The sequence below is a fragment of the Pelodiscus sinensis genome, chromosome 14 (genome assembly GCF_052426305.1).
Source record: "Pelodiscus sinensis isolate ZL-2025 chromosome 14, ASM5242630v1, whole genome shotgun sequence".
NCBI classification, from domain to species: domain Eukaryota; kingdom Metazoa; phylum Chordata; order Testudines; family Trionychidae; genus Pelodiscus; species Pelodiscus sinensis.
Genome location: NC_143065.1, coordinates 6757488 through 6784444, shown reverse-complemented (window position 1 = coordinate 6784444; position 26957 = coordinate 6757488). Strand labels below are relative to the sequence as shown.

At 43.7% G+C, this 26957-nt stretch overlaps 1 protein-coding gene across 8 annotated transcripts in view; it reads left to right on the top strand.

Moving 5' to 3' along the window:
- The window catches only part of ACSBG1 (acyl-CoA synthetase bubblegum family member 1), a 72193-nt gene that overhangs the window by 9264 nt on the left and 35972 nt on the right, over positions 1-26957 (top strand). For 2 of the 8 annotated variants that reach the window (XM_089781920.1, XM_075897614.2), the window contains exons 2-4: positions 13084-13176; positions 17290-17366; positions 26659-26876. In XM_089781920.1, coding sequence (XP_089638046.1) covers positions 13084-13176; positions 17290-17366; positions 26659-26876 — 388 coding nt within the window. Of the gene's footprint in view, positions 1-8368; positions 8631-8881; positions 8917-9895; positions 10197-10447; positions 10580-13083; positions 13177-17289; positions 17367-26658; positions 26877-26957 lie in introns of those variants that run through there. The other 6 variants (XM_075897615.2, XM_075897619.2, XM_075897616.2 and 3 more) reach the window with 6 other exon arrangements.

Below are 26957 nucleotides of genomic sequence, written 5' to 3'. Positions count from 1 at the left end.
TTCCTGGGCTAGTGCAGACATCGTGGACCTCGTCCACGATCTCCGCACTAGGCACAGGAAAGTGGCCGTCATGGGTAGGAGAGCTGCCAGCCTGGCCACCCAGGAGCAGGTGTGCATGAAAATCAAGGGGGTCCACTGAGACCCCCGACCCTGAGCCCTGAGCTTACAATGGCTGTCCTGGGTCAGACCAAAGGTCCATCTAGCCCAGTAGCCTGTCTGCCGACAGCGGCCAACCCTAGGGACCCTGGAGGGGATGGACCGAAGACAGTGACCAAGCCATTTGTCTCGTGCCATCCCTCTCCAGCCTTCCACAAACCTTGGGCAGGGACACCACTCCTACTCCCTGGCTAATAGCACTCCATGGACCCAACCTCCATGACTTGATCTCACTTCCCTTTAAACTCTGTTCTAGTTCTAGCCTTCACAGCCTCCTGCAGCAAGGAGTTCCACAGGTTAACTATTTGCTTTGTGAACAACAACTTTCTCTTACTAGTTTGAAGCCTGCTACCCATTTCTTTCCTTTGGTGTTCTCTAGTCCTTCTTTATGGGAACTCATGAAGAACTTTTCTGAGTGCACCCTCTCCACCCAACCCCTGCTTTTAGAGACCTCTATCCTGTCCCCGCTCCATCTCCTCTTTTCTAAGCTGAACAGTCCCAGTCTCTGTAGCCTCTCTTCATCTGGGACCTGTTCCCAACCCCTGATCATGTTAGTTGCCCTCCCCTTTCCCAGCCTTTCTCTTCCCCTCTCCCACCTCCTTTTCCCAGTCTTCCCCCAGTTTTGTTCAATAAAGACAGAGTCAATGTTGGAAGAAACGTTATCTTTATTTTGTACATCAATAAGAAGGGGGGCTAGGGAAGGGTAAGTGGAAGGAGGTGAGGGAGGAATGGGGTACGAGCCCCCGATGGGGAGGACTGAGCTGGCTCTGCGGGCTTCTGGGGGTGGAAGCTCTCCTGCAGCCCCCCGATTGCCCTCTCTCCCCAGATGGCAGCCTGCGGCAAGTGCAGCCGGGCTGATGGCCGAGTGGTGTGATGTGCCCAGTGTGGGTAGTCCGGGCACTCCAAGCCAGGACTGCTTTGCAAGCGGGGCACCCCTTAGAACGGTTTGTCCGGGGTGGGGGTCGGGACCCTTTAAGCGCAGCCCTCGGCTAGCCTGAGACAGCATCTCCACGCTCTAAGTCCTCCTCTGATGCCCTGCCGGCACTGCTTCCGGCCATCCTTAAGCCCTGTTCAGGGTCCACTCAATGTGGACTTGCTAGTTCGAATTAGCAAAACGCTAATTCGAACTAGTTTTTAGTTCTAGACGCGTTAGTTCAAATTAGCTTAGTTCGAATTAACTAATTCGAACTAAGTTAGTTCGAATTAACGTTGTAGTGTAGATGTACCCTCAGAGCCTCCCACAGCTGCCAGCGCTTCTGCTGCACCCTCAGCTTCCACTGGACAGGGATGCAGGAGAGCTTCGGCCTAGACTCGTGCAGAGATCCTGGACTTCATCGAGGTCTGGGGGAGGAGACCAATCTCCAGGATCTCCACACCAGAAAGCTAAATACAGACATGTACAGCCAGATTGCCACCAGCCTGGTCAACAAAGACCACAGTCGGACCCTCGACTAGGTCTGCATGAAGGTGAAGGAGCTCTGGCAGGCCTACCACAAGGCCAGGGAGCAGAGTAGATGCTCCCCGGCAGCACTGCACATCTGCTGCTACTACAAGCAGCTTGATGCCATCCAGGGAGGGGGCAGGGCCGGACACCTCTCCTGCTGGCATTGCAGAGTTCAGCCAGGACACACCTGGCATCAGCTTCCACGAGGGTAGGATTGTGGACAAGAAGAAGAAGGAGAAGGAGGAAGAGGAGGAGGAGGAGGCCAGCCAGGTGACCATCTCCACCAGCCAGGAGAACCTCCTCACCCCGGAGCCAGTCTTCCCCTCCCAGGGTGTCTCCCAGGCCTCAGATGATCCTGGGAAAGGCACTTTAGGTGAGTTCTATAACATTCCCTATCAACACGGAGGGGCACGAGACGGGCTGTAAGGGGCTGCTTGCTCCTCACTTGACCTACTCAGTGTGGGGTTTGCACAACAATCTGTGCACATGGAGTATCGGTCTGTAGCACTCAGCCCCATGACAATCTCACACAGGAACCCCTCAGTCCTTCTCACAAGGTTCTTGGAGAGACCTGCCTTAGTCCAGCCTCTCTGGCAGCACACCTTCCCACGACAAGCCACCACTAAGGAGTCTGGGGTCATGGAAACACACAGCAGTGACGCACATGGCACAGGGTCATGCCCGCACTTCGGTAGCATTTGCTTCTGGTCAAGCATGGCAATGTGGAGGAGACTGATCCCATGCATGGGAACCTGCTGTCAGGAGGAAGAGGAGGAGAACCCAGCAGCACTCTCTCCTTTCAAGTGGCCTCTGCCATTCTCACACACCTCCCCCATTCCCCGCCCCCCAGGGATAGAAGTTCTCTCTCTGCTGTATGCCACCAGTGCCAGACACGGTGTGTGCCAGACACAGTAGGAATCTGAGGGTACATCTAGACTACAAGCCTCTTTCAAAAGAGATAGTCTAGACAGCTGTAAGGGTTTTGAAAAAGCAAGCCGCTTTTTCGAAAGAGAGCACCCAGGCAATCTGGAAGCTCTCTTTTGAAAACGCCTTGTTTGCCATCAAGAATGCCTTTTTTTTGAAAGAGCTCTTTTAAAAAAAAAAGGCATTCTTAACGGTAAAAGTAGGTTTACCGATTTCGAAAAAAACGCTGCATTCTTTCAATTTAATTTTGAAAGAATGCGACGGCAGTCTAGATTCAGGAGAATTTTTTTTTTTTTTAAAAACTCAGTAGTCTAGACACACCCTGAGCTGCCCCATCCCCTCTCCCACCTGCAGGATACTGACCTGGCCAGCACCTTTCCATGCCTACTTGTCCCCAGGTCATAGGTGTTGCGATGCTTTCCTGGGATGTCTGTGCCCACTGTGTTAGCAACATATGGCCATGCTCGAAGCAGATCACCATCATCTGAATTGAGACCTTCAGTGTTGGCTCAGAGATTAGGTCTAGGATTCATACTTAGTGTCTCCTGGGATGATTTCCCTTTTAACTTCTCTTCACAGTTGGGGCAGCTGCAAGCTTGGTACGTCCCACACCATCTTCCCAACTCTGCAGGAGCTATGGGATGAAATGCACCTGGGAGGACCTCATGTGGGAACAGATGGCCTGCCTGCAGTCCCTTCTCTGGGGGCTCAAGGAGGAGCACCAGGAGCGGGTCGCTGACCAGAGGAAGGCCATCTGGAACTAGCTGGCACATCAGCTCATGTCTATGTGCTCCTCCTTCATCTTGGTGACGGAGTGCATGGCCTTGTACATGGAGTGGGCCACCATCCACCTCCACCCCATGTCTTCCTTTCCTAGGAAGGACCGCTAAGGCCCCAGAACACATGGTGTTGGGATGTTTCGGGAAGCCGAAACCTCACAAACAACCAGAAGCAGGCACCAGTCCCAGCCCCATCCCTGAGTTCATTTTCCCCTTCTTCCCCCTCCTCCCTCCTTCTCCATTCCAGGTTCTTTCCCCAGTCCCTCCCCTGTTGTATGTCGCCTGAGGTTGTTCCACAAAAGAAGGCTTTGCTCTGCAGGGAAGGAAGGAGTGAGGGAGGAAAGACACACAGAGGGAATGCAGGGACCTCTTTTGGAGAAGCACGGGGGAGAGTCTCATAGCTGGTCTTGCATGAAACTCTCCCTCAAAGTTTCTCTGATGTACACAGCTCCTTGATGTGCTCTCCGAATGGCACTGGTGTCCAGCTGCTCTTTTGCCCCGGCCAGCCGTTCAGCCTCACCCCCACCCAGGCAGAAAAGTCTCCTCCTTGCTCTCACAGGTTGTGGAGCACACAGTCACCACCACAAAGGGGATGTTGCACTCGTTGAGGTCCAGGCATGTGAGGAGACTCCTGAACCTCCCCTTTAAGCATCTGAACACACACTCTACCACCATGTGGCACTGCTAAGCCTATCATTGAAGTGCACTTTGGTGGGATCCAAGCTACCTGAGTATGGATTCATGAGACAGAGGAGCAAGGGGCAGGCTGCGTCGCCCAGGATCATGATGGGCATGTCCACCTCTCTGACTCTGATGGCAATCGGGGAAAAAAGTGCCAGTATACATCTTTTGGAACAGGCAGGAGTTCTAATAGATACGGGCATCATACATCTTCCAGGTGACGCTGATACTGATGTTGGTGAAGCATCCCTTGTGATCCATGAGGACTTGCAGCACCATGGAATGCAGTACCCACTCCTGTTTATGTAGTCCAAGGCATGGCAGTTGGGGGCCAGGATGGGGATGTGTGAGCCATATGTGGCCACCCCACAGTTGGTGAAGCCCATGGCAGCAAAGCCATCCACAATGGTGGCCATGATGCCCAGAGTGATGACCCCCCATAGCAGCACATGGTTGATGGCCTTGGCTACCTGCACAAGCACAGCCTTGACTGTGGATTTCCCCTCGCCAAACTGGTTCCCAACTGAGCAGTAGCTTTCTGGTGTGGCAAGCTTCCACAGGGAAATGGTGACACGATTCTACAGGGGGATGATGGGTCAGTCGGGTGTCCTATTGCCTGAGGGCAGGGGTGAGCCACTCACAGAGCTCAAGGAAGGTGGCCTTCTGCATGCAGAAGTTCTGCAGCTACTGCGGGTTGTCCCATAGCTGCAGGATGACGAGGTCCCAACAGTTCGAACTGGTCCCCCGCCACCAGAAGCGTCATTCTGTGGTGTCCCAGAGATTCAGGGGCATTTACAGCAGCAGGAGCACCAGGACATAGGTGGTGTGAGCTGGCCCTCATCCTGGTGGAATAGCATAAGAGCAGTTTGGAAGTCCTGCGCCATGAGGTACTGCACGAGGCCCACGAGCCTAGCACTGCTTTGCAACAGCTCCAGCTCCTTGGCGTGAGTACTGTGGCATCCACAAGGGCAACCAGAGCACACTGTGTCCATTTTGTGTCCAGCGGAGGAATGGCGTGTGAGACACAGCCATACAGAGAAGTCCCTGTAAGCATGTATTGCAGCCCCCCCAGAGTGCTTCTGGGTGCTCTAAGTCTGAGGCAGCCTCCAGTCATTGTGGGCACACTATTTCAATCTCCTCCATTGTGGGGAGATGCTATTTTGATTTTGTTATTTCGAGCGTTATTATTTCTATTTTACTTATTTCGGACTAATGTGTAGACATGCCCTGACTTGAGTTCGGCAGTTAAATTATATGCATAGCTGTGTATGTATGCTGGAAACAGTGTCCTAGGTTGAAATGGTATCTGGACATCAAGGAAGATGAAAGAGTGCAGAATTCATAGAGGGAAAAATACTTTCTGTGACATGTTTTTGAGTCTAGAAACTTGACTGCTGTTACTTGAACAGGGAGGGGAGAAAAAGAATTGTAACAAATTGTATCCAGCTCAGTCTCATTGCATTCTACAGAAGTACTTACTAGAAAGTTTCCACTGGAGAAGCTGGACTTTGGTAAGAAGGGAGCAAGCCAATCTTTTCCAAGATCATTCCAGGGTTGTGTCACACACTGTAACTTGGTGAATAAAGTCTTTTTGACTAAAAAGCTTGATGTATTATTCATTCTTGTCCATGCTCTCATAATTTTCCACTAGGTGCTAAATTTGTATTACAAACTAAAAGGAAAAGAATGAACTGATTCTTGATTATATTTAGTCACTGCAAAACACATGTTTGTTCTTTTCTTGCAAATCAATTTTACCATTTCCACTTCAGGATAGGCTATTATCAGCACCAGGGGCATAGATTGGGGTGGTATATTGTTGTGTCCTCCCCCTCCCCCTGCAACTAATAAACTGATGTTTTATTAGCTTATAGTTCAGATTTTTAAAAAACACTTTCTACACACCTGCAATTCCTAATGTTAGATAGAGCCCTGCAGTGGGACTGGGATGCCATGGGTCCTCTGGACCCACTGCCATAATAGCAGGCACAAAATAAAAATCCAAGAAACAATCTGGGAGCAGATGGCAGTGCATATTGTGGGGTGGAGGGGTAGGGCAGGATTAAAAATATAATCCTTCCATGCTGTAAATACATGAATACCTTGCCATCAGCTACCATTTTCAACCACTCAGCTCTGAACTTTTGCTAGTGGTAGCCGTTCCCCGGCCCCCAAATATAGAAGTCAAATTATGCTTATGATCGGGGCGGCCCGTGGACGTAGGCAGCCTCGGCAGTTGATGACGTCACGCCATTGAGGGCAATGGAGGCAGGGGTGCCGATCGCACATTCCGCTTAAGGCGCCAGTTGCCGGCAGCTCTTCTCGAGCCACTCCTGCTTATGATCGACAGCTACCATTTTATGAAAGCTAGTGTGAGAGAGGCTGGTTCAGTATTTATGAAAACAAGTTTACACAGTCAGTGATAATTATTGCTATGCTCCCTGGTTTGGCACCCTCTGGCAGCAGGAGAGGGGTTGGCATTGACAGAGTGAGGTCAGGGGGCTGCTTGGGGGAAGAGGCTGCATCCCCAGTCAGTTTGTCAGAATCTGGGAATGAGCAAACAGGTCACAGCACAGGTTGAAGGCAAAGGGGGAATGGGTGAAGAGTCCAGGGAGGCAGTGGGCTCAGGGAATGATGTGGGAAGCACAATGAGATGGCAGGAGCTGGGGGCAATAGAGGGGACAGTGTGGAGCCCAGGAAGGCAGTAGGAAATGAGGCATTCGAGGGTGGGTTGGAATCCAGAGAGTCAGTGGGGCTGGGGACATCAATATGCAAGTATACTCAGGACACAATTTTCCCTATGGCCCCCTGGCTTTGTCAATAGTCTGAAGATTTGGGATTTTAAGTCTTGTATGGATTGGACATGAGAAATGGGCTAGGTCTAGGACTTTTAGTAATAAACTGGTCCCACAGGAGCGAAGTATTAAGGCAAAGAGAATTATTGTGGCGTTACTAGGGATTCTGAAAAGAAAACTTAAGCAGTCACTTGATCTGTCACAAAAGGATGCTTCAGAGAGGTCTGCCTTATTACAGGTGTTTTAGGGGGCAGTGAAACTATTTGCATTTTGGGACAAATTCAGCACCAGCAAATATTTGTGGTTGAAAAAATATGGAGAAGAAACATTTCAGAAATGTCAAAAGGTTTTATTTTGACATATTTCCAAATAGACTGAATTGTTGAAGTTGATTCAAATACAAATTTTGTTACTCCAAGAAAAAATCCAATTTTGTTTTGAAACTAATCAAAATATTTATATATTTTTAATTTTGGCTTGCTCACCAAATCAAAAAATCAATATTTTGCTCAGCCCTACTAAGCGGGACGTGCCACCGACCTTGCAGATTTGGCACCAAATATGCTTTATTGGACTGGGAATGGAAAAGTTGGGGAAAGAATATACCAGGCGTTTAACTGATGTCAAATTATATTTTCTTAACAGTTGATCTTTCGATGTGTGTGGACATATATCCACGAACAGCTTTGGGGTACTGAATGGGTCCTCCTCTAGAATCCCATGAAGCTGCTCACAGAAGTGGCATATCTGCAGCTCTGACCCAGACCATTTGTTTTTCTCTTTTGTCTTCTGTTTTTAAAGTGGAGCTTTCAAAAGTAAAAACAGTCGGGATGCGGCTTTTTCGGCAAGCCCCCCTCTTTTCAAAAAGCCACATAAACCTCATTTTGGGAGGCTGCTGTGCAAGTGGGTCCCAGTTCCCTGTGGACAGAGGCTGCTCTGTGGAATGCATGGTTCCACGGAGGCACATGGATACAGAGGTGAATACTGAGGCAGCAGGCTCCCCTGTAGTGGGATTGGGAGCATACTGGCTGCAGGCCCCACCCACGGGGACTATCAAAGAACTGTGTAACTGCTAAAAGTTGATGCAGTTATACAACTATTCAATTACACGCTCTCACCCCTAGCTCTCATTGCAAATATTAATACAATATTTATTGGCACTGGAAAGGAGAGTAAACTGCATGGAATTTGCATGCAATCTTCCGTGTGGTCTAGACATAGCCTAACTGCCCTTAAAATTGGCGCAATGGGATTGGTGGTGTAGACTCATTGTTGAAAAAATTGACCTAATGCAGCTAAGTTTGATCTTAACTCGCAGTGTTGACCGGGCCTTAGTATTTCAAATTGTCCTCAAGGGAAAGGATATGAAAGCCATGTTTGATCAACAAGTTCTGCCGCAGATAAAAATTGTATGTTTTCTAATTTAGTTCATTCATTACTAGGCAAGTTAAAAGCACATGTTCACTCATGCAAGGGGCCCCACTGAAGGCAACAGGTATGTACACGTGAAGAAACTTTGCATAATTAGAAGATTGCAGGATTCAATCCTATATTAGCAAAGACAAACAACTAGACATTGTGCAATAATTCAGATATGAAAAGGTAACGGAGTGATTAATGCAGAGGAGGTACACCTACTGTTAACAATATATAGCAGTTAGTAGACAAAATCTTCCTGCATTTAGGAAATCAGATTGCAGGGTCAATGAGCTAGCGGCAAGGGCTGCTGAGTAAATGAAAGAGCTGCTGCACTGTGGAACCTGATGTGGGGAAAACACAAGCAAATTTTTCTGTGCAGAGAAGTCACTGTCCCCCAGGAGGAGCAAACGGAATCGATTCTAGAAGAAACATGTGAGTAATGAAAAAGATTTGTAAACTGGGAAGGTGGGTTAGCTGAGAGACACCACACTAGAGGCTCTCAGATTTTATCTTAACCCATCTTCAGGGTAATGTAATCTAATACAAAACAAACAAACCCCTATACTAGTGCAAGGATTAGATTACTCTACTTAGAACTCAGAAATCAGGACATGCAAATATTATGGTTGACTATGCAGCCTCAACTCTGCTTAATTCATCTTCATAATATTTCTTTCTCCAGTAAATATGTATATGTAATGTCTCAATTTATTCAAAGGTAAGTGAGACAGCTTACATAAATAGGGTTGCCAGGTGTCTGGTTTCGAACCGGACAGTCTAGTATTTGAGCTTTCTGTTCGGGAAACAAACTGAGAAAATACAAACGAGAAAATATAAATGTTTGGTATTTTCTAAATACGATGTAATGTAGATTGTGATGTAATGTTAAGTGTGTCCAGTATTTTTGTTGAAACCATCTGGCAACCCTATACTTAAACAGGATCAATGCCTTCTGCACTGTGGGTAGTATGCAGACATTGGGAGGTGTGAGTGGAGAAGCTATTAAGGAGAAGACAGTTTCTATCACCTAAATACTGTCAGTGTGAGGCACTCCATGCTGGGACCAAATCAGTTGATGTAGAGGCTAGCACTGAGCCAACATAAGGCCACTGGATCAATGTATGGCCCAGAATACAAATGGCTTGGCAGTGGATTCAATTCCTAAACACCTGCAGAGTTTTCATACAAAGTCTATTTATTTGGTCTTTGTGTGAAGGGTAAAGAATTTGACCAACCAGTATTATATTGGGATGTATCTATAAGGAGTTACAGTTAATTATGTTTAAATTAAATATGAAACTTTAGATAATTAGGACAATGGCAGGTCTACATTAACATATAAGTTAATATACTTTTCAATACAATTAGATATCTAGGTAAACACAAACAATTTTTTGCTAGTTTATGGATATCACAAGTGGTGGTTGTCACATTAGATGTATAATGTCATATCTTCTGCTGCTATAAATTGATGTAGCTCTTTCTTGCAAGGTTACATAAATACCAGGACATGGGAAGAGAACAGGAATGGTGATGGAATAAGAGGCTAAAAGTGCAATATTCAACATGCAAACCAAGGTCCTTTCTGAGGTCTCACAATCACTTGACAGGCATGCAGCAACAATGCTCATTTTAATTCAGGATTGGGTTTCTCTATGCTGCCTAACCAGTTCAGTGCTTTTTACCTTGGGCTTATTATGCACAGATCTTTGCAACTGCCGTACACAAGAATAAGACTAAAACAGAAAGCAGGTCAAACCCAGAAATAGGCCATTTTAAATGTGTTTGTCAAATTAAAAGAATTCTGTAGATCATTCTGCTGTGCATTCTACATTTAAAAAAGAATCCAGCTGTGGATTAGTATTGTAGAAGCTATTTTATGTTTAGCTAAAAGCCATTTTGTATATCAGAAACCATTTTAGCTTTTTTTTTTAAGCACGTAGACCAGAGCGAACTTTTTGTTACCCCGTGAGAAGAGGCCTACAGGATGGGCTATTGGTATGTGTTAATTGGGCTGGTTGGGACAGGAGATGTACCTTTTTGTACCTGTTTGCCATCTTGTTAATAAGGCTTTGTTTTTTTAAATTTAATTAAGAATTTTTGTAATTGGATGCCCTAACATTAAACTGTTTGGCTAAGGGTATAAAAATACTAGAATTGATTGTATTAGCAGCCTTACTGGGCCCGGCTTTGCTGTGACCACGTTTGGCTTATGCTGTGCTTTATTAATTAATAAAGCTGTTTGTTAGTTGCTTAAACAGAAAGGAACATTTTTTTTGCTTCAACAATTTGGAGGTTCCACCGAGATTCCTAACGCGCCACTTGCCCGTATGGACGGACCGGCACTCCACTTCCAAACCTCTCAGAGCGCTCAATAGAAGGTAAGAAAATACCTGTTACGAAATCTCCTGGTAAGGGCTTGGGATTTGGAGTGACGGCCGGCCATTGAGGTAAGGGAAGCTACGGAATTCAATTTTGTGAAGCGGCTAACATTTTTGTTTGTCTGTGTCTGTCTTTGTCTATTAGGCCTGTCTTATGTGTCACAGTTCCAAAAGGGCACACCGGTGTCTCTAGTGAGGCAGCCATGCGCTCAACCCTCTGTGTTCGGACGCTAAAAGCTGGTGTGGTGCCATTACTCTCTCTCGGCACACAGAACTGTAGGAAAGCTTTGTTGTCTCTCTCTGTTATTTGTGTGCATAGTACTGACCTCTGAGGCTAACCCCAGTCCATAGTACCCCATTCCGCCAGGCTGTCTCCAGGCGCCAGGACGTGGTGTTCTGCTAGGCTGGGGCAGGTGCCAAAAACTCCTGCGAGCCAGATGGACTTTGAGTCCAGTGCCTCGCAACCAAAAGGGGGGGGACCAGTACGAGCAGGTGAATTCTTAATTCAGTAACTCGCACAGCGAGCAGGCGGATTCTAATTCAGTGACTCGCAGAGCAAGCAAGCGGATTCTGATTCGGTGACTCGCAGAGCGAGCAGGCGAATTCTGATTCGGTAACTTGCAGAAAAATAGTGTAAGCAGGGGAACTTTTAGTTCGGTGCCTTACAGAATTAAGCACGCGCAGAAAATGGGGGTAGGTCAGTCTACAGAAATTCCAGTGCCTTTATAATAAAGGCCTTCTGGTATAGAATCCTAATGAAGTCTGATATTAAGTGCCGGATGTCTTAAGGCAGCGCCACTTAATAAAAACACCCATAAGAATTGAACAATACAAAAAGATGCATCTAAATATGAAAACTGTAGAAAAAATGTAAAAAAGAAGAAAAAAAAATTTGTAAAATAAAAAAGGGTGTGTAAAAAATAAGTATAAATGTACTAAGTAAAAAATGAATGCCTCTGCATAGGTCTGAAACTTGAGCTAATCCCAGCTGCACCAGGGCTCTCCCACGAGGGAGCTCTAAACGCAAGGAGGGGGGTCAGCTGAACCTCAAAACTCAGCGGATGTGTAAGGGAGTAACAACTCCCCTTATTTCATAAGCTGCTAAGGTCTAACACTCTAGACCTGGCAGACTCTTTCTTTGAAGTTTATAAAGTTAGTTTAGGTGGGAGTTAGTCTAAACACCCCCCCACTCTGCCAAAAGGCACCCCTGTGTACTACATGTACATGCATAATGGTCCAAGGACCTGTAAACATTTAACAAATTTAAAAAAAGAAAAAATTAAAGCCTTAAGGGATAAAAGTAAAGCTCAAAAAAGCAAAAATCCTCCCTGCAGTAAAATAGGTAACTTAAAAGTTGCTGCAGCACCTCTGTGCCAAAATAATGCACAAGAAGTGGAAAAAAAAAAGAAAAAAAATTTCTCAGTTGGTACACCCATATCAACCAAGCTTGGGGGGGAAATTTGGCACATCATCACCCCTCTATCCCTCTTTATAACGCATACACAGATAGAGAGGAAACATGAAAAATAACTAAAAGAAATTAGCTCTTCCCTTTGAAAACACGGGCTCCTGTAACAAACTTGCCCAATCCAAAGCAAAACACAAAGTTTAAAATAAGTTTAACAGTTTAAGGAAAGTGTTCCTCCAAATCCTAAGAGGGAGGGGAAAAAAAATGCTCAGATTAGGAGCTGTCCAAAAGGGGAGAGCAACAGGCTTAAGTTAATTGAGTTACTGAATTGAACACCCGATTGTTCCTCAATTGTTAGTAGCTCCCCACAAAGACAATGAAGGTTTGTGTACTGATGTAATGGAGGAGCAGCTCCCAGGGTCTGGATAATAATTGATTGACACTTCCAATTTAAAGGTGCATCTATACAGCAAAGCTTAGCCTGAAATAAGATACCCAAATTGAGCTAGGTCAGTTGCGTAGTTTATTTCGAAATTGGGAGCATCTAAGCAGCACTTATTTCGAAATAGAACACTCTTCCTCAGACTTCCCTTACTCCTCCTACAATGAGGGTTACAGGAGTCGGAGTAAAAAGTCCTCCAGCTTGATAGTATTTCGACATTATTTTGAAATAATGTTGCTGTGTAGACGTACCCTAATAGAATCATCTACAGAAAATACTGTAAATCTGAACAGAGTCTTGTATTAAACAGGCAGGAACAAAGCCCAGAAAGGGGCTACTCACACTGAAGACCCCGGAAGATGACAATTGTTATGAATTCTAAATAAAATTGAAACAGAGATTGAAAGGAGGCACTGAAAATGTACGACACCCTATTTTGCCACAAAGTTAAGCAGAAAGTCCCTGTTTAGCACCTACATGCAGAAATTCATGGAACAAGATAGAAGTTTAATTACTTGGGGGTCCACAAATGATGGTAGTGATTTGGGTATCCAAATTCTATAACTGAAATCTGCAGTGCTATCTAGCACCTGTGATTCCAGGCCTTAAAAGTTATTGACATTCTAATATCTATTGCTTTGATATTAATCTTAGGTTTTGGAAAAGACATCTCCTTGCTGGAACTGTGAATATTCAAAATACTATTTTGAACACATTGCAGCTGAAACGAATAAATATACTAAGAAGGTAACTTACAAAGCGAATCATTTTTCACATTTGATTTGGAGGTCTGGAGTAAACTACAAACCAGGGAGTTATGTTACAACCTCCTCTCTGTTTCTAATCAATACCTATTCTTGATTCTTCATCTAATTTCCTTTTAGCCTTGTATTTGTTACCCTGCTACTCAGATCTGTGTTCTTCTGAATGGCTACGTCTACACTGGCCCCTTTTCCGGAAGGGGCATGTAAATTTCACTAGTCGTCGTAGGGAAATCCGCGGGGGATTTAAATATCCCCCGCGGCATTTAAATAAAAATGTCCGCCGCTTTTTTCCGGCTTTTAAAAAAGCCGGAAAAGAGCGTCTAGACTGGCCCCGATCCTCCGGAAAAAGTGCCCTTTTCCGGAGGCTCTTATTCTTACTTCAAAGTAAGGGCACTTTTTCCGGAGGATCGGGGCCAGTCTAGACGCTCTTTTCCGGCTTTTTTAAAAGCCGGAAAAAAGCGGCGGACATTTTTATTTAAATGCCGCAGGGGATATTTAAATCCCCCGCGGATTTCCCTACGACGACTAGTGAAATTTACATGCCCCTTCCGGAAAAGGGGCCAGTGTAGACGTAGCCCACGATTTTTGATGATGGTTTATGCAATCATGAGGAATATTTGCAACGTTTTAATTAAAACTTAGTTTTCATTTGTTTAATTTTTTTCTTGGTGCAAAATAAATATGGTTTAAGAGATCATAGTATTCAAAATATACTTATAAAATTCATTAATAATGTTTTTAAGCATCAAATGTTTCGTTATAATGTGATCACAAAAGACAAGAAATATATGAACAATATATGTTAGATGTTTAGATATGGTAATATACATATTTTAAAAATAGATTATTACTAATTCTTAGCTTTTAAATATATATTTCAATTGCTACATTCATGTTCCATCATTCTGTTTATGTAACTAGAGTTGGCTGGAAACATTCTGACAAAATATTTTTGTTGGAATTTGCTGATTCATTGAAATCAAAACATTTTGAGAGGACAGTTCTATTTTGACAGAATTCCCACAGAACTGCGGTGTGGTTCTGATGGGGAAACCTGCCCGGTTACATGCCAATGTAATACCTCACCAGCCTGGGCTTTTTAGGATCTTAAACTTTGAAAAAACCCACTATGCAGACTTCCTCAGAGCAGCTGTTCCATTTCTTTTTGGGAAGAATTTTGAAACTTTTGGTTTTTCTTCTTTACCAGGATAAAACTGATTTTTTAAATATTGAAATCATCCACAAAGTGGAAGAACCTTTCTTCACCCAAGTGTATATGTAATCTCCCCCTTTCTTTAAGTCCCTTTATCTATGGACTTCTTCCACTGCATCAAATACAACCTATTTGTTTCTACTTTCAAAGCCTTCCACAATCTAGTCACGCCATGCATCTCTGACCTTATCATAGCATCTCTGAACTTGTGTGACCCCATTTTCTGCTTCTCAGACAAGCACTTTCATGCTTTCTCACATGCTGCCCTTTAAGATTGGGAGAACCTCCCAGTCAATAAAAATTAATAACACCACTTCCTTATCCTCTGCTGTGTACATACAGAAAACTACAAAATGATAATGCTAAGGAGGATGTGCGCTGTGATCACTGCTACTGACAAGTGAAGATTGGGACACATTCTGTTACATTTGCTAACTCGTCTCTTACATCACACCCTGGTCCACTTCTCTGTCCTGTTCACATGCTAGAGCTCATCTTTTAAAAGATAGACTCTTCAAGATACCAACTTTCACTTATTATATGTTTAAAAAGACTCAGAGCGCTAGTCATGTTAGTCTGTAACTTTAAAAGAAATGAATCGTCCTGTGGCACCTCAGAGACTAACAAAAATATATATAGAATCATGAGCTTTCGTGGATAAAAGCCACTTCTCCAGATGAGCCACTCAAGCTCATCTGGAGAAGTGGCTTTTGCCCACGAAAGCTCATGATACTGTATATATTTTGTGAGTCTCTAAGATGCCACAGGATGACTCATTTTTATTATTGTATCTATCCCCTGCCACTTCATAGTGAATGATAAATAGTAATAATGGTTTCCAGATTATCATACGGTTGTTCATTGTACTATGAATTAGAATTATCGGCATAAATTATATTAATCACTGAGCTAGGCAGTGAACAATAGGAGTGAGCACTGGCTCAGTGCTACATGACAAGAGTACCTGGAATTCACTCATGTGTTGTTGGCATTTTTTGTTCATTTGACTTTTCAAACATTTTGGGTCTGTCTAGACTACATGCCTTTGCCGGCAGAGGCATGTAAATTAGATATACCGACATAGTCAATGAAGTGGGGATTTAAATATTAAAATAAAAATGGCCACCACATTGTGCTGACTCAGCTGATCATTGGCACAGTGCGGCAGTCAAGACGTGGATTGATCGACAGGGAATGCCTTTGTCGACCGCTCCCTTATGTCTCGTGAAACGAGGTTTACAGGAGTGGTCGACAAAGGCATTCCCTGTCGAACGATCTGCGTCTTGACTGCTGCACTGTGCCGACGATCAGCTGAGCCGGCACAATGCGGTGGCCATTTTTATTTTAATGAAGCCGGGGATATTTAAATCTCTGCTTAATTGACTATGTCGGTATATCTAATTTACATGCCTCTGTCGGCAGAGGCATGTAGTCTAGACAAACCCTTTATGTCATATGTCATATGGCCGGGAGAGTGTTTCCAGTGCACCTGAAGTGGAGAGGGAGGTGCTAAGCCTGTATAGTGCATATTGCTTTCAGTTTGGGACAGGGGAAGTGTGAAGACAGGAATGGGTTTTCACTACTCCTTTAAAAAATAGCCTGTGTTTCCTTCAGGCCATGTCTACACTAGGAAATTATTTCAAAATTACTAAAATTGACTTAAGAACTCCTGATTTAACAAATTCGAACGTGCATGTCCTCACTATGGGGAAGCATCAAACTTAGTCCAAGGCAGGTTCCGTTAATGTGGACACGCTACAGATTTAGAGCCACAGGAAGCACTCTGGGGAGATGCAGGAGGCCACCTGGAAGCCAATTAGTTCAAATTAGTGGCATCAGGGCATCCACACTAACGTTATTTCTAGCTTACAAATTCGAAATTAGCGTTATTCCTAATGAAAAGCAGGAGTACCGAGTTTGAATTCCATGGACTGTTATTCTGAAATGATGGTTTGGTAGTGTGGATGTACGGCTTACTAATTTGAACTTGGGGGGAGGGTTATTTCAGACTAAGGTCCTAGTGTAGACCAGGGCTCTAAGTCTAGGGCAATGCCGCCAGCCCTTTCAGGGTTGGGGAGGCTGGGGTCAAGCTCTGCTCATGTGCCAGAGACAGGGGGACTGCACATTGCACACCACCTGCCCTCTGGAACTTAGGGGGCTGTCTGCCTTTCTGTTATTCCTGGGGCCGGAGAAGGCTGGGGCTGCATTTTTCTTGTTCTCTGGGCTGGGGAAGGCTGGGGCTGTGCTCTGCCTACCCTCCCTTAAAGATTCATATTAACTTTAGATACTTGAAGTAACCAGTTGGTTTTTGTTCTGCTAGCCATTGTGTTTTACGTGTGCGCAAAGGCAAGTTTACATTGTTTGCAACCCTGCAATAAATGTGTGTGGAGGGATGAATTTCATGTGGGTGATAAAGACTCTGTTGCTTTTTTTATTGTTTATAATAGATGCTAGAGAAATTGTACTTGGTGATCCTTCCCTTTGCTTTTAATCCCTTCAAAATGGATGGTAGACATGAGCAGTGAAATCTTCTAAATACCGTATCACCAACATGCTCAAACCTTTTGCTCCTACAATTTGTGTCCCTTCTGTTGTGACTGCTGACAATAGGCCAATTAAGAGCTCAGTGTTGTGATGTATTCTGTGATATTAACTTTATTCAGTAGATTTGGATTGAGACTTCATAAGCTACACCACGTGAAATGAGAATATCAGCAATTAGATAGGATTGTTTTCAGTCACTAATGTGGTCATACTAATAACCAAGAGGTGAAAAGACTCTCCACTGTTGTATTGCATATAATCTCTCCTATTTGTATTATGCAGTTTTCATAAGGTGATTTTTAATGATACACTTCTTTATAATTCTATCTTTTGTCTTAGCACACTGACAGATAAACAGACCATCTCAAAAGAATCTCTGACTTGTTCTGGGAAGATCCAAGATAAAGAACCCTCAGGTAAGCAAATAAATATTTGTTTGAAAACGTAGATCATTACAACTTGTTTCAGTTGTTCCAGTGACAATAGTGACTGAAGAAATTCTGATATTGTGCATAATTTATTAAATAAGGAAAGACACCTGAATTCAGAGTGAAATTTACATTGATAGTACATTATGAATAGTGGTAGCAGCTCCATATTTAAGGTCTGATTGAGGGATCTTTTTCTAGCACTCTTTTCTGATACTCTTTTTCTATCTCTACTAGTATATTCTTGAAAATTGTACTGAATAAAGTTTAAGGCTGGGTGTGATGAGCATAGCAGATGAGATGGTGGATGGTAGTGAGTGATGAAAAATGAAAATAAAACTTGAACTAAGGTAAATCAAAGTGACTCAAAAGTACTAGATCTATGTAAACACACGTGATCTGTCCAATTTTACCAGGCTCTAGAATGGCCTTCATCTGTTTTAAGAATATTACTACATAAAAGTGAAGAATCGCACCAGGGTCCCCTGATAGCTTTGCCACTGTAGCCTGTTTACAAGCTTTAAAAGAAAAGGAACCCTTGTAGGATTCTCTGTGTTAGGCAATGCCACTAATATCTAGACTGCATCCTCCCTCGAAAGAGGAATGCAAATGAAGCAGATTGAAAATTCAAATGAAGTGCGGGTTTGCAAATCTCATGCTTCATTTGAATAACCACGTTTTGAAAAAGGGGGTTTTAAAAAAAACAACCTGCAGTCTAGATGGGGTTCTTTAGGAAAAAAAAACCTTTATTGAACCTGTACTCCTCATTTTTTCAGAGGGGGTATGTCTTAGGCAGGTCGACATTGCAAATGAAGCAGGGATTTAAATATCCCGTGCCTAATTTGCATTAAAATGGCTGCCGCGTTTTGCTGACTCAGCACTTTGTTGGCAAAAAATGGTAGTCTAGAGGGGGATCTGTCGAGAAAGAAAGCCTTTTTTGACAGATCCTGTAAACCTCCTTGCAGGAGGAATAAGGGATCTGTTGAAAAAAGCTTTCTTTCTCAACAGGTCCCCTCTAGACTGCCACTTTTTGCCGACAAAGTGCTGAGTCGGCAAAACACTGTGGCCATTTTTATGCAAATTAGGCATGGGATATTTAAATCCCTGCCTCATTTGCAATGTCGATCTGCCTAATCTGCATCCCTCTGCCGATAGAGGGATGCAGTTTAGACATACCCAGGGAGTAATGCAGTCTAGATGAGCCCTAAGGTGTGGAAATGGCTGTGCTCCACAGAAATCTTGTATGCCGATTTTTAGCTACAGAAAAGCCATTCTAAAGTCACACAAAAGGCTTTTTTTTCTTTAACAAAGACCTGGACATGTGGCAGATTGATTCTGTAAAGGAGATTGGAAACCAGAAAAGTCAAATGTGGTCACTAAATATCCAATGTTCAGCGTTGAGAAGTATTTCATTGGATGTTTTGGGACATACATTATATATGTAGATAGTTATTAAGGTTTAAATACAACCAATACTTAGAACATGCCTAACATTAAGCATGCATTGTCCAAGCACCTTCATTAATCAGTCTGCCCTGTCCACACTGGGACCTTGTTTTGAAATAACCCCCACAAGATTGAATTTATAAGTGGTGCATCCACATTCTGTACTCCTGCTTTTCCTCAGGAGTAACATAAGTAAGGTTGCCAGATACTTTCACAAAAAATCCCAAACATGGGGGAGAGGGGGGAGGGAGGGGAAACCTGGGGGACCAAACTTGTTGAGCAAAAAAAAAAAAAGTTGCTGCACCTTTAAATTCTTTAAATTCCCCCGCTTCCTGCTCCTTCTGCCCCTGCCAAGTGCGGCAGGGGAAAAATGTCCCTGCTGAATTTCTGTTCAAGAAAAACAGAAAATACCAGTATTTTCTGGGTCTTTTTACCGGACAGAAGATGCAATTACTGAACACCTGGCAACCCTAAACATAAGAATATAAGAACAGCCATCTGGCCCAGTATTCTGACTGCTGACAGTGGCCAATACCAGGTGCGCCAGAGGGAGTGAACTGAACAGGTAATGATCAAGCGATTTCTCTCCTGCCATCCATCTCCACCCTCTAACAAACAGAGGCTAGGGACACCATTCCTTACCCGTCCTGGCTAATAGCCATTAATGGACTTAACCTCCATTAATTTATTTAGTTCTCTTTTAAACCCTGTTATAGTCCTCACAACCTCCTCAGGCAAGGAGTTCTACAGGTTGACTGTGCGCTGTGTGAAGAAGAACTTCCTTTTATTTTTTTTAACCTGCTGCCTATTAATTTCATTTGGTGACCCCTAGTTCTTATATTGTAGGAATAAGTGAATAACTTTTCTTTATTCACTTTTTCCACACCACTCATGATTCTATAGACCTCTATCATACCCCCCCTTATTCTCCTCTTTTCTAAGCTGAAAAGTCCAAGTCTTTTAAATCTCTCTTCATATGGGACCTGTTCCAAACCCCTAATCATTTTTTTTGCCCTTTTCTGAACCTTTTCCAATGCCAATATATCTTTTATGAGATGAGGCAACCACATCTGTATGCAATATTCAAGATGTGGGCGTATCATGATTTTATATAGATATTTTCTGTCTTATTCTCTATCCCTTTTCAAATTATTCCTAACATTCTATTTGATTTTTTGACTCTCATTGCACACTGAGGCTACGTCTACACTGCAGGCTTCTTGCACAAGAACTTTTTGCAGAAGAGATCTTCCACAAAAAGTTCTTGCGCAAGAGCACGTCCAAACTGCCATTTGCTTTTGCGCAAGTGATGTGCTTTTGTGCAATTGTGTGTCCACACTGCCATGAATGCTCTTGCGCAAGAATGCTCTGATAGCCATTCACAGAATGGCCATCAGAGCACCTGTGCTTTTTCCAATAGGGGTTTCTTGTTGTCCGTCCACACACGCTTTTTTGTGCAAGAGCTCTTGCACTAAAAGGCTTATTCCTCGTAGAAAGAGGAATAACTGTTGTGCAAAAAGTCCTGTCTTCTGATGATCTACTGTACTTTTTCTCGCACAATAACATGCTTGTAGTGTGGACGCTCTGCGAGTTTTTGCACAAAAATGGCTGGTTTTGCACAAAAACTCTGCAGTGTAGACTTAGTCTGAGTGGATATTTTCAGAGAACTATCCACAATGACTCCAAGATCTCTCTCTTGTGTAGTTGTAGCTAAATTAGTCCCCATTATATTGTATGTATAGTTGGGATTATTTTTTCCAATGTGCATTACTTTACATTTGTCGAATAGTGATAGAAATGTAGCCGTGTTAGTCTGGTGTAGCTGAAACAAAAAACAAGACTAACAAGATGGTTTATTAGATGATGAGCTTTCGTGGGCCAGACCCACTTCCTCAGATCAAACAGTGGAAGAAAACTGTCACAACCATATATACCAAAGGATACAATTAAAAAAAATGAACACATATGAAAAGGACAAATCAAATTTCAGAACAGAAGGGGAATGCGGGGGGGGGGGGGTAAATGTCTGTGAGCTAATGATATTAGAGGTGATAATTGGGGAAGCTATCTTTGTAATGGGTAAGATAATTAGAGTCTTTATTCAAACGTAGGCGTAAAGTGTCGAATTTAAGCATGAATGACAGTTCAGAGGATTCTTTCAAGTGTAGTCTTAAAAGGCCTTTGAAGAAAGATGCAGGTAATCAAGTCGTTCAGACAACGTCCTTGCTGGTTGAAATGGCAAGAAACTGTTTTTTCTTTGTGATCCTGTCTGATATCTGTTTTGTGGGCATTGATCCTTTGGTGAAGTGTCTGAGACGTTTGTCCAATGTACATAGCAGACGGACACTTTCGGCACATGATTGCATAAATTATATTTCTGGATGCGCAGGAATATGTGTTCTTGATCTTATACCTCACTTGGTTGGGTCCAATAATGGTGTCAGCAGAGTGAATATATGGACAAAGCTGGCAACAGGGTTTGTTGCAAGGGAAGGTACCAGGGTTGATATTAGTGTGGTATGTCCTGTGGTTGTTGGTAAGAATCATCTTGAGGTTAGGTGGTTGTCTATAGGACATAGTCTCCTATAGACAACCACCTAACTAAGTGATTGGGCTGGTGCAGGATGTAGGAAGGTGGCAGGACCCTGCGATCAGGGAGCCCTCTTGAGCTCCCTCCCCCTCCAGGTTTTCAGTCCCCCACCACCCCAGTTAAAGGACATTTCAGTTATGTTACAAAATCTTTATTTTTGACTGACAGATTTACTTTGTGGAGAAATAGGTGAACAATTAAAAGAGAAAGTTTTGTTCAACAGTTCACACATTTTCTTTATTGCTAGTTTTTCTAGTAAAGTAAATTTCTGTTTACAAAGAAAAGTGAGTCTTATATGTGTGCTGAATGGGAAGAGAGCGAGGGTTGTGGAGGGACAGGTAGGGGTGGGCCAGGCCAAACCCCAAATGGGGGAGGCCCTGGGGAGAGTCAGTGGGCTCCTTCTGAGACTCTCTCCTTCAGGACCTCTTGGATTTGGACACCTGGTGAGTGTCCGGGGGCTGCTGACATGGCCTCTCCTCGCCATCAGCACCTGACCCCACCCCATCAGGAAGGCCTCCCCTTTCCTCTCCGCCAGGTTATGGGGGGTGCAAGATGTTGCGTTTGCCCATCTCCAGGTGTGTGAGGAGGCAACGGAACCTCCCTTTCAGCTGGCCAAAGGTGCATTCCACCTGAATGCGAGCCTGGCTAAGATGCATGTTGAAAAGCTCCTTGCTCGCATCCAGGTGGCCGGTGAAGGGCTTCATGAGCCACAGCATCAGGGGGTAGACCACGTCGGCCACTATGCACACCGGCATCTGCACGTCCCCGAGCACGAAGTGCCTGCTGGTATCCTGAAATAGCTATTCCATGTCTTGACAGCACCTTCATTATTTTGAAATAGCTTTTGATATAACAAGCTAGCTGTTCCAACATCCCTGTAAACCTCATTCCATGAGGATTAAGGGATGTTTTGGAATATTGCTCTATTTCAAAATACACTTGAAATAAGCTATGCAATTTGTGTAGTTCAAATTGCATAGCTTATTTCAAGCTATGGGTGCAGTGTAGACACACCCTTACATCCCAGGAGTGGATTATGTGGATTTATAGTTATTCATCAGCATGCAGACACTCAGCCTGAAAAAATGTACCAGAAATTGCATTATTTGCTACTCAGTTTAAAAAAATTTCAGCTATTCAATCAGGTAATGGCAACAATACCATGCATCATAGGAATTCATTTATATGCCATGAGAAAATGAGGAGCAATGGTCTCAAGTTGTAATGGAGGAAGCCTAGGTTGGATATTAGGAAAAACTATTTCACTGAGGTTATGTCTACACTGGGCCAAATGTCAGAAAAGCCTCTTCTGGAAAAGCGATTGAAAAAAGCTATGCGAATTGCGCTCTGCGTAGCTTTTTCTGACAAAGGATGGTAGTGGAATGGGTTACCTAGGGAGGTGGTGGAATCTCCATCTCTAGATGTTTTTATGTCCCGGCTTGACAAAGCCCTGGCTGGGATGATTTAGTTGGGATTGGTCCTGCTTTGGGCAAGAGGTTGGACTCAATGACCTCCTGAGGTCTCTCCCAAGTTCCAACCCTACGATTCTATGATTGCATGATTCTATGAAAAGCTAGTAGCAAATAGTCAACAATTCACTGAAGACCCATAGGCTGCCATAAGTTCATATAAACTATTAAGTAAAATTTGTGAATGACAACTATGTTTGCATAAAATAGGATCAATTCTTGAATGCTTTGCAAACAGAAAGTCAACTAAGCTGGTCAGACAATACATAATGAAGGGCGGTGGCCAAATTTGTTTTTATGAAACTTTCTCAGGGAAGAACATTTTCAACCAAACACACATTTTCATAAAAAACACGAGCATGCTGTGCTATGGGAAATTCAATTTTTAAAGTGAAAAACCAACTGCCTGAAAACCAAAATATTTTTTTATTTGGATCTATCACTGTGATGCCTCAAGACAGCTGCTGTTCCTGCTACAGCCTCACGTCCCCCTTTCTCTTTTAGGACCAGGGTTCTATGATGCACTGCCTTCCCACCAGGTGACACCAAGGTACATCTCAGGAAATTTAATCCAACCAAGGAGCTCAGCCCCCCAGAGGAGGATGGGGGAGCATAAGGCACCCAAACTACAAATCCCATGAGGCACCACTGTGGTGGCATATCTGAATCAAAATATTTTGGTTCTCAATATTTTGGGGAAAAAAATCCTCCCTCATGAAAACGTATTTCTGACTAGCTCCAATATGCAATGAATGATTCAGCCAGATCTGTACCCAGCATCCAGATAAGTAATCTTAATCAGCATCATGCTTCTACAGAGAAAAAAATGATCTAGAAATGCCACAGAGGGCAGGAGCAATCAGAGATGCAGGAAGAAGGCACAAAAACCTTTCCGTCTACTACACCAAGGAATTTTAGTCTGTGCTTAGTTGTGCTAACCCTTTTTAGCTAATATGGTCATTTACTTTGCTGGTGGGCAACATGTACAATTTGTTACATCATAGTGCATTTAAAGAACAATATGAAGGGTTTGGGGGTTTTGTTTGTTTGTTTTTGGTTCCACATTGGTTTCAGGAAGTGCTCTGAGTTCCTCACCAGTCTATTCCTCTCTCTAATATAATTTGATCTTCAAACTATGCATGATAGTTCAATTGTGAATGATACTTATTTTGCTTTTCTGAACTTGAATAATCATCTCATTCAGCCCTTACCCTGCATTCTTTCCCAGGCTCTTTCTATGCCACCACACGCCTCCACTCTGGGAAAGCAGAAAAGCTTTTTCATTTGTTGCAGCTCTTACAAAGCCCTCGAGGAAGTGGAACAATCAGCTCCTTTAGAATCCTTTAGTTCATTTTCCAGAATGCAGAACTATTTTCGTTTTTTCTTGTTTTACAAGTAATCACATTAGACACTGAATGGTATTCAGGTTCAAATAGCTCTCCGTTATATATGTATAAGTGTATGTCTACACTAGCTTGTTCCTCCACGAGGAGTAACAGTTAATTCGAACTAAGGAGTTAGTTTGAATTAACGTTTAACTGCCGCGTGTAGCTGCGGGCAGTTAGTTCGGGCTAAGGGGGATTTAAAAATGGCAGCGCCCAGGAACATGCAAATGTAACCCGGGATATTTAAATCCCAGGCTTCATTTGCAACTCCGTCTGCCCTCATTTTCCTACCTAGCTTGAACTAACGAGCTAGTGTAGACATACCCTAAGGGACTGGGATGTAAGCAGCCATGGATACCACATTGCATAGTCCGCTATAACCATATACCTGTGGCCATTGCTGCTTTTCTCTAATGGGGCCACCAGTTCTAGGCCAATATGTTCACAGGGAGTCCTGACCACTGGCAAGGGCACCAGCAGGCCCCACAAGATCCCCTTTGAGCTGGCTATCTGGCATTTGAGGCAAGATTCACAGTACTCCCATGCCTCGTTTTATCCTGGGCCAGAAAAATTACTGAGCTACCCTCTGAATCATCTTCTCTCTCCTCAAGTGCCCTGCCCAGGACACTGCTTGGGCAAAGCATAGCAAACCTTGGTGCAACTGCCATTGGGCAAGCATCTGGAATAGATCTATCTTCACCTGGGGGTCCTAGAGGATTCCTTACAAATCTCAAACTGAAGTCCTTGGGGTCAACACTGGGGTTGGCCTTCTCTCAGGGTACAGCCTGCTGTCTGTTGCCTAGCTGGTCTGAGGGTTGGCTCACCCCTTTGTTTCTCAAGGCAGTCCCCATCGATGTCCAGCCACCCTTGTCCAGTTCCAGTGGAAGCTTCTGTGGGGAGAGGACCTGGCTCAAGTGTTCTGAGGTTGTCCATGGGTCCCTCTTCAGGGTCATCCAGTGTGGGACAGCTTAACACCCTCCAGGTGATGGATGCCCCCACAGGAGATCTGTGAAGTCCTGCCAGTTGTGTCCCAAGACCACTGGGTGGGCTAACTTCAGGGCTACCACAACCATGCATTGTCTTTCCCAATGATCAGCTGTCAGTTTTACCCAGGCATTCAGGTAGGGTCTCACATCCCAGTGGAGGCACTGCAAGTGTATTGCTGCCCCATTGGCTTTGCAAGCCTGATCAGACCAGCCCAGACTAGGGTTTGGCTACACCCAGAGTTGACCAGGCTTGTTATTAGTGTCCCATTGACTTAGATGGGAAGCAAGATTTTGTCCATGTCCTTCTTCTGTGCTCAGTCCCCTGCCACCCATACTTGTCCATAATTATAGTCCATAAAGGGTCAGTCTCTCTAGAAATGCCCCTCTTGGCTGCACTCATAGCAGTGGTCTTGAGAAACCTGGGGTCTGTTCAATATCTTCATCAACTATTTAGATATTGGCATAGAGAGAATGCTTAGTAAGTTTGCGGATGATACCAAACTGGGAGGGGTTGCAACTGCTAGGGAGGATAGGGTCAACATTCAAAATGACCTGGACAAACTGGAGAAATGGTCTGAGGTAAATAGGTTCAATTAGGACATATGCAAAGTACTCCACTTAGGAAGGAATAATCAGTTTCACACGTACATAATGGGAAGTGACTGTCTAGGAAGGAGTACTGCAGAAAGAGATCTAAAGGTCATAGTGGACCACAACTTAAATGAGTCAACAGTGAGGCACTTGCAAAAAAAAAAAAAAAAAAGCAAACATGATTCTGGAATGCATTAACAGGAGTGTTGTAAACAAGACATGACTTGATTCTCCTGCTTTACTCTGTGCTGATTAGGCCTCAAATGGAATACTGCGTCCTGTTCTAGGCACTATATTTTCGGAAATATGTGGAGAAATAGGAGAAGATCCAGAAAAAGGCAACAAAAATTATTAAAGGTCTAGAAAATAGGAACTATGAGGGAATACTGAACGAATTGAGTTTGTTTAGTTTGGAAAAGAGAAGGCTGAAAGGGTACTTGAGAGCAGTTTTCAAGTACCTAAAAGGGTGTTACAAGAAGGAGGCAACAAAATTGTTTTCCTTGACCTCTGAGGATAAGACTAGAAGCAATGGGCTTAAATTGCAGCAAGAGAGATTTAGGTTAGGATTAGGAGCAACTTCCTAACTGCCCGGGTAGTTAAGCACTGGAATAAATTGCCTGTGGAAATTGTGGAATCTCCATCATAGGAGATCTTTAAGAGCAGGTTAGACAGATATCTGTCAAGAATGATCTAGATGGTGTTTAGTCCTGCTGTGATAACCTCTCGAGGTCCCTTCCAGTTCTAGTATTCTATGATTCTATAATTACTATTTTTTCAACTGATATACAATCTAGATAATAACTTGCCTTTCAGAGCCTTTATGGACTACATTTGCTGATAGTGTGGTCAAGCTGAGAGTAGATCACTCATGTTCACAAACTCCAATAACAGTTCATCAGATGTTCAAAGAGACTGTGGAGAAATATGGGCATCTCAATGCTATGGCCAGCAAAAAGAATGGAAAATGGGAAAAGATCACATTTGCAGAATATTATAATCTTTCTTGGAAAGGAGCCAAGGGCTTCTTGAAGGTAAGGCTTTTTTGTTTGTTTTTGTTTTTAAACCAACAGTCTAAATCCCTACTTGTTATACAGGCTTTTTTAATTACAGGT